The 8669-nt window shown below is 36.0% G+C and overlaps 1 protein-coding gene across 1 annotated transcript; it reads left to right on the top strand.

The window, feature by feature from the left end:
• Positions 1-830: 830 nt before the first annotated feature.
• Positions 831-7281, top strand: LOC122243423 (26S proteasome regulatory subunit 6B). The gene is made up of 4 exons (XM_043000998.2): positions 831-986; positions 4970-5161; positions 5611-6294; positions 6621-7281. Exons 1-4 carry the CDS (start codon positions 951-953, stop codon positions 6957-6959), a joined length of 1251 nt encoding a protein of 416 aa, XP_042856932.1. The 5' UTR covers positions 831-950; the 3' UTR covers positions 6960-7281.
• Positions 7282-8669: the final 1388 nt, after the last annotated feature.

The following is an 8669-nucleotide window of genomic DNA, read 5'->3' as shown; positions in this document are numbered from 1 at the left end:
TTTTATTACCATATTTATTATTATCTATTGTTATTAAAATATCCATTTTTAATATCCTTATTACCATCGTTGCTACTAAAGTATTGTTGTTAATATAATTGCTTCTGTCACCTTTGCCATTGCAACCCATTAATTATAAAACTTATTATCATATTTCATCCAGTCCTTAGAATCCCAATTCGTTTCATAGCATCAATACTTTGTATGTATCTTTTAAAGTTGACATACGCTCCTTATATCTAGCTTCATTAGCATGAGTGATATTAATGCTGCATTTATGATATCCAAAGTGTTCTCTTTGGAATCATGACTAGCGACATTTCTATGCGAACGTATTACTTTTAGGATAAGATGAACACAATTATTTTTATATCTGGTATTGCTATTACTATTATTGTTCTCATTGATATATGCATGTTGGATGTATAATTGATATTATTATCAGAAATTATATGATGCGTTTATGCATTTTTGTTTAACTTTTGGTATTGGAAATTCTTGTCAACTCGTGAATCCGTTAATCTGTGATTTTTCCTTATTCAGAGAACAAGAATACATATATGGTGATATTCTTAATAACTATATGATAAATATAACTATCCATTCATTTCTCTATTAAATGGGATTACTTAATTTGATTCGTTTATTTACTTATCTAGTAACGGATTAATTATCTATAAACTTTGAATCTGCCGTCTTCCGATTGGAACACATGAAAGGCATAACTATTAGTATTCCCATTTACCATACAACGAATTCATCCATTCGCCCACTCATCCTATCAATCATTCCCTTTAATTCATCCATACATTTACATAGAAGTTCGCCATTTGAATGAGCGATTTCACGAATCCGCGAATCCGCCTGCACGCGCCTACAAGAACGCTCGACTGTTTTCATCATCGAAGTCGAAGGTTTGTACGTAAAGAAGCCGAATTGTCAGAAGCGGAATGGAAGAAATTGGAATAACTGTGGCGACGGAGAAGGTGAGTTTAGCTGCACATTTAGTTGCTTTCGAGTCTTTAAATGATCAGTTGCATTGTTTACAGGTGGAGAGCTTGGCTGGACGGCGTCTTAAAAGGAGAAAAATCAAAACCAAACGGAAACTTTTGTTGTTTTGGGAAAGGGACCATTGTTTATTTGATTAGATTTTCGTTTTCTCTTCTTTTATAAGATTTCGTTATCATATTCGTTTGTTTTCAACGATTCATTGTTATTTAGATGTTATAGAATTAAGTGAGTATGTAAATAATGAAGAAATATCTTTCATAAGACATTGCTCGGCTTCGACTGCCTTTGTAATGGTGACTCGATTTCGTTGCTCCATTTATATAAATTATACCGGTATTTCAGATTTCTTCTAAACATTCATTAAACTACATAAAATTTGTTTTTGTTAATTCCTAGATATTTTATTTTTTTCAATATGAAACTTGCTATAGTGTTGATGCTAATTATCCAGTATAGGAACTCATCAAGGGATACCAAGTCTTATGTGGTTAATCTTCTCACACCTTGTATTCCGGCAAGATAGAGTTTGGAGTGATTCTTTGATTGTCACAAAATCAATAGGGAAATCTGCAACCCATTTTCTCTAAGTAATTTGCAGAGCTTTATTGACTGCTGTGGGAGTGCAAAGCGTCACCTAGTGCATATATCCGTGGATTTTGATTAACAACCATTTACTTTGCTCATAATTTTTTTTTTTATACTTTTATACTTGCCAATTGCAAGGGGATGTAGGTTGATTTACAACTGAGGTGTAAATCATATAATATGATGCCATCTGTAATATAAATTTTATGATATGATTATAGTATGTCGAGCCCTTTATATCAAAGCCTTATATGGTCATCTAGGTATACCAGAGTCAGGTTTTTGCCTCATTCCTTTGTTTGTCAAGTTCTAGGGGATATTTTATACTTGCTTCCAAAAAAGACAAACTTACAAGTAATTGCATTACAATCCTGTTTTCCAATGAATTGCATATATCTAGAGCATCTCAAGAGTCTGGATGTAAATTGTTAATTGTCTTTCAGAATCCATCAAACTTAGTTTTGTTCTAAAGAGCTATAAAATACACAATAAAAAATTATATATTTAAAAGTAAAGGATACTGAGAAAGCTGCAGTGACTCAAGTAATCCCCATGTCGTGTGTTCCGTCAGAATTTGGCAAAAGTCAAAAGATTTTTACAACATACTCTGCCAGGACTGATTCCTCATTGCTAGGGAGGTCTCCATGCTCTTGTCTTACCACATTATAGTGTTTTGTTGGCCTTTGCTAGAATGCAAAAGGTACATAGGCCACAACAGTCATATCATTCACTGCTAGTGTATCATTAACCCATTCACGCCGGGGCCATTCCGGCTTTGCACTGTCGCAATACCGGGGTTCTCGAACGCATAAGCCTAACGCCTCGAGATTCTCGGACGCACAAGCCGCGAGCCTGGGCTGCCCGCTCGCTCAACCCGAGTGTGCAGCTGGCCCTCATAGCTCGTCCCAGGTGTCTGACGCAAAAACCACAAAATGTGTCATCACGTCAACCGGCTCCAATGGGTTAAGATTCATTTGAAGCTTTAAAGTCATCCATCACATAGGAGAGTAAGCTCAAAGTTGAAACAAAATTAATAAAATGGTCATAATGATGCAAACAACACCATCACATATGAAAAATAATCTGCACAATATAAAGATCAGACTGCAATGGCTTATTAAAGTCTGCAGATCTATACTTCAAGCAATACTGTGGGTTCTATGCTTCATGTTGGGGCAATGGCTTAGGAAACCTCCTCTTTGTCTATTCAAGCAAGATAGAGCTTGTTGACCTCCATGATGAATAATTATTTATTTCTTTTTCTTTTTTATAGAATATAGTCAAAAGATAAGAAACAATGGTTCCATGCAATAGAGGTGCTATTTGCATTAACATTTTCCAAAAAGAAATGCCAATTAAACCTTTGAAATGATTAAGATTATGAATACTTGTAAATTAATAAATGCAAACACAAAAATGCCTTTCTTCCATGTAAATATACTATGATAAAAAAAAGTGTGTAATTTATAAAAAGAACAAATTGATAGATATGAATTGGTTTGATTATTACTATTATCTGTGCTCTTTAAAGATCTCCCTGGCTATTTGTCAGCCCAAACCATCTTGCTCATTTTCTGTGGAGCTTGTTATATACATTGCCAGAGGTTCAGTTGGTGTGGAGGCTACTTCAATAATTATTGTTGTCCTTGCCAGAGTTCCGACAGGTGCAGAAGCACCTAAACTCTAGCGTATGAATCACCAATTTCTGAATCAGATAACATGTATATATTCAGTATTTTTGAAGTATGTCTTAGAAGGAAAATATATTTGAATTCATCTAACTATCAATTCCATGTATTTTTTAAATGTTTTTCTAGGCCTGTGGGTGTCTGCAAATTTACCCCTAGGATGTATGAACATTATTCTCGCCTGTTTCCTGTGATTTGTTTCTTTATTTTTGTCATGTTTATTTTAGAATGAACACTTGCCATCATTCCAATCATAATAGGTGTGCATGCAAACTAAAATATTGTCTTGAATGTTGACTTTTGGCCGAGGTAAAGCATGAAGTTAGATTCATCACTGTCTTTACCAGGGGAGTTACCAGTACAATACAAATAATGTTAGTAAAGAGGAGAATAATGATAGAAATAGCAAATTCAAGTTCAATGAATAGGGTAAACAGGTAAGGCCAGGTCGGTGTACTAATTGACTCCTTGGTGACTAAGCACAATCTGTTTAAAGAAAGATTGATAAAACAAACCATGGTGGTGAGTCCTCGTACCTGGCATTAGTGGGTTAACTTTAGTAAGACTCATACCAAGATATGGACTAATACCAATACCTATACCCACTTTTCAACTGAAATATATAATGATACTCTTAATTTTTTGTACATTTTATTTACAATTATAAAAAGTGAGGAACTATTTTTTCTATGGTTAGAAATATGATAAATTTGAGACAATAGTTTATTGGATGAAATTAACAAGTTTGTTAAATGGAAGTCCTATTGTCAAAATTGAAGTAGCGTATAGATTTGCAACATTTCTTCCAGCACCCACCTGTTTGTTTAAATTGAGAGTCAGAACCACAAACATACAGTTTCCCATAAAATGATGCTGAGCTGATAACGGTATCTGTGATATTGGCACCAAGTATATCCCTTGGGAATAGTTTGGAAATACCAATGTTATTCTGTTTATGTGAATGCTAAAATGATGATAAATAAAACATGATTGTGTTGCCTTTATTTGAGCACATAGATTCATGTCAAATTGATAAATACAGTTGTGAAATAAGTGAACTATCTCAGCTGTCTGCAACTTTGGCAAAACTGTCAGAAAAGACACTTGCCTTAGAATATTATACAGTGAACTACCGGTTCCAGTTACAAAAACATGGCTTTGTCTTGAATCACATCATAAATCAAAAGATTAGCCCATGTTATAGCTAAGCGAATTCCAATCCCATACCAGTGAAAGTTAAACCAATATAAATGTCAGATTACTTGTGGTTTAAAGGATGGTGATACCAGACTAGGTAAGAAGAAGACCTAGGTTCACTATTGCAGTTTGTAGGCTACATATTAACCCATCCCCGACGGGGGAATTCTAGCCTTGAATGTCCAAATGCCGGGGCGTTCGAATTATTAGGCCTAAATCAATTGAATGGCTGGCACAATACTGTGCCGCCCGGCAACTGGGCTTTTGAATGCGCGGTACACATGCTGTACCACCCGTCCTGTGTGGGTTAAGTTTTTTTTAATGGTCAGTACATTGATGGTGGATTCTCAAGATGAATTGTTAAGTTTTACTCAAGGTTAATCTTACAAACCATTCATTTACAGGTAATTTTGTATCAATATTGTAAAGTATGCTAGGGAAAAATGAAATTAATTACTTGAATAATAATTCTTGTGCGTCTGTTTCAGGTGGAGGAGACGGCAGATGTCAAGGTCCCTGTGCTGGGTGGCTTGACAGTTGTGAGTGATGAAACCACAAAAGATGATTACAACACATACAAGCGACTACTTCAGAATTTGGAGTATCTGCGTGTTCAGGAAGATTACATTAAAGATGAACTCCATAACTTGAAGAAAGAGTACAGACATGCTCAGGAAGAGGTAGATATGTTATCTTTTTGTTGAATCAATTTTATCATTATACCAGGGCAATGCTACGTATTGATTTTATTTGCAAAGAATAATGATGAAGATTGGAAGTACAAAACTTGAAGTGATTGCATGATGACACATTTTTTAATTTGTAAAATAAAGGCTTATTTCCCAATGATTTTTTTGTGTGCTCATATGTTAATGGTCTGTCAATGCATAAAGTAATTGTCCTAAATAAACTACATCAGAAATTCAACAACTAACTTTAAAGCATAGAGATCATTTCAATTTTGAAGAAAAAAATCTTTCTTGATTATTTTTAATTATTACATACTAATGGATATAGAGATTTCACCTGAATATTTGTTCTATTTAGTGTCCTGTATTTTCTGTTCAACCTACATAAATGTTGCTAAAAGGAAAAGGAAATTGCTTCAGCAACTTGTCTCCCTTTTCAGGTAAAGCGGATTCAGAGCGTTCCCTTGGTCATTGGCCAGTTCCTAGAGGCAGTTGATCAGAACACCGGGATTGTAGGATCTACCACAGGATCAAACTACTATGTCCGCATTCTATCAACCATAGATCGTGAACTACTTAAGCCCTCTGCCTCAGTGGCTCTTCACAAGCACAGCAATGCCCTTGTGGACGTTCTACCCCCAGAGGCTGATTCCTCAATATCCATGTTGCAAGCGGATGAGAAGCCAGATGTCTCATACTCAGACATTGGAGGCTTAGACATGCAGAAGCAGGAGATCAGAGAGGCTGTTGAGTTGCCTCTCACTCACTTCGATTTGTACAAGCAGATTGGTATTGACCCACCCAGAGGTGTGCTTATGTTCGGACCACCAGGGTGTGGTAAGACCATGCTTGCGAAGGCCGTGGCACATCACACAACGGCCTCTTTCATCCGCGTCGTGGGTTCGGAATTCGTGCAGAAGTACCTTGGTGAAGGGCCCCGCATGGTGAGGGATGTTTTCCGATTAGCCAGAGAAAATGCCCCTGCAATCATTTTCATTGATGAAATTGATGCCATTGCTACCAAGCGATTTGATGCACAGACTGGTGCTGATCGTGAGGTTCAGCGTATTCTTCTGGAGCTGCTCAATCAGATGGATGGTTTTGACCAAACTACAAATGTTAAAGTAAGTGTTATTTGTGATGTACAAACATGCTTGTCTGTAAATTTCAATAAATCTCAAAACTCATTGCTATAAAATTCGTGCAGCACAAACTCCTTATGTGACAAATATAATAGATTAAGCAGGAGATAAAACATGAAGACACTAAAGCAATGAAATATCTACCATTCTCAATGCATACAGATCCATCTTTGTTTGTCATTTTCCATAGAAAATTGTTTGCATATTTTTTTGTCTCAATTTAAAGCAATTGGTGTAAATAAATAAAAAAAATCCATAACTGTTTGTTTTTAGTGCTCAGTTCTGTGCTTTCTTTTTCTGTCAAACAGGTTATCATGGCCACAAACCGCGCGGACACCTTGGATCCTGCCCTCCTTCGCCCTGGACGTCTGGACAGAAAGATCGAATTCCCATTGCCCGACCGCAGACAGAAGCGCCTCATCTTCTCCACAATCACCGGTCGCATGAATCTAAGCGAGGACGTGGACCTTGAAGACTATGTAGCTCGACCCGATCGTATCTCTGGTGCTGACATAAATGCTATCTGCCAAGAGGCTGGCATGCATGCCGTGCGAGAGAACAGATACATAGTCTTGGCTAAGGACTTCGAAAAGGCTTATAAGAACAATGTTAAAAAGGATGAATCAGACCACGAGTTCTATAAATAAGCTAGGTATTACTGCATTTAACAGTGACAATACTATTATCATACAGCACTTTAGATTTTTTCTTTCTTTTTTTGGATATTTTGTAATAATTTTTTTTTTCTTTTTAACCTTCCTTAAAAGTGAAGTACCTGGTGTTGTCATTATTATTATAATTATTATTATTATTATTATGTGGTCCAGTAGTAGGATTTATTCTGCTGAGTCTTTAGAAGTTTTATAATATTTTGTTTGGAAGTGGTCTTAGGAGGAGCATGAAATAAAACCCATCCTTTTTGTTAAGAGTGAAAGGAAACTGATAATAAGGCTTATAATAACAGTGAAAGTGTGTATTCTTTACCTACATTGTAATATATGTCAATCCAATATGAACATTGTGGTGAATGTACAAAGTAAAAGTAAAGACTTCTCTAACTAAAGATTGAAGTCTTGGGAAAGAATAATATTGAATTAATTTTACTTCCCATCTCATGTTAACCCACAGTGGGGGGGTAAAGCATGGTACCGCTACAGTGTTTGCCGGGCGGCCGGGCGGCATTGCCAGCCATTCCCATGATTTAGCCTTATAATTATTAAGGCTCCCAGCCCCGCAGACATTCAAGGCTAGAATTCCCCCGTCGGGAATGGGTTAAAAAGATCAACATATTGTTCGTTGTTTATAATACAGGAACACTATTTTATATCCAGTTATTATTGGTTTACCTATAGCAAATTAAATGTTTCCAAATTTTCCTTTTATGCAAGTAGCTGGAGATAGAGAAGTATTCCCACTGAGTGTTCGGATAGGAACAAAAATTTCATTTAATGTCCTTCCTGGTGCAGCTGCATTGTTTCAAGATCCATAAAAGATCGTTCTTATGACTTCATACATTGATACCTTTAGGAAAATGTTATATCATTTCAAACTTGATAAGATTAATAAGAACCTGATTTGCTTGCATTATTGCTAATATTAGTTTTGCTTTCAGACAATGAAAGTATCCAGAGAGAGAGAGGCCCGTAGTAAAGAACCTGTGGGGTGGGGCGACGGGAAAATGTGACGGGTGTCGGGTGTAGGGCGTAGGACGTTTTATCCTACGCCCTACACCCGTCACATTTTCTATTTTATTTTATTTATCCTATTTTATTTTATTTAACCTATTTTATTTTATTTATCCGTCACATTTTATCCTACGCCCTACACCCGACACCCGTCACATTTTCCCGACGCCCCACCCCACAGGTTCTTTACTACGGGCCAGAGTCTTATTTACTTGGTCATATGTAGATGCATAGCATTCACAATTCCGAAGTTATGAGTTAAAGTTAAAATAGATTTGATATCTTTCAGTGGAACTGCACAAAAAACAAGTCAATTAATACCACAGGTATTAGCATATCAAAGCTAAGTAATATGTAAGAAATACCTAAGACCCAGTCATTGTGATAAGATCTATTAAGTGTTATTTTTTCTGATTTCATGAAACTTAATTTTCATATCAAAGGGATAACTAACTTTTCCCCTTTTATGGTTTGGTTTCTTAACTTATGTAAATTTTATACATTAATATTCTTAAATGCACTTATTACCCTGACAAGTACTGAATAAAATTTGAATTCCATACCATTGTCAGGACAAATGCATCTTCAACCATGTACATGATAAGAGGAGGCCATTCCTCAGAAAGATATAATTGCAAATAATTGTAGGCACCTCTTGACTATACCATCCTC

This window comes from Penaeus japonicus, unplaced genomic scaffold (genome assembly GCF_977035675.1).
Source record: "Penaeus japonicus unplaced genomic scaffold, GWHDUDI00000001_assembly GWHDUDI00000035, whole genome shotgun sequence".
Lineage (NCBI taxonomy): Eukaryota > Metazoa > Arthropoda > Malacostraca > Decapoda > Penaeidae > Penaeus > Penaeus japonicus.
This window is presented reverse-complemented; position numbering and strand designations above follow the sequence as displayed.

Bases quoted from the DNA above. Each gene is read 5' to 3' on its own strand.
- LOC122243423 (XM_043000998.2), top strand. From the start codon at position 951: ATGGAAGAAATTGGAATAACTGTGGCGACGGAGAAG. The intron at 987-4,969 runs GTGAGTTTAGCT...CGTCTGTTTCAG, and splicing joins TAACTGTGGCGACGGAGAAG to GTGGAGGAGACGGCAGATGT. The intron at 5,162-5,610 runs GTAGATATGTTA...CTCCCTTTTCAG, and splicing joins ACAGACATGCTCAGGAAGAG to GTAAAGCGGATTCAGAGCGT.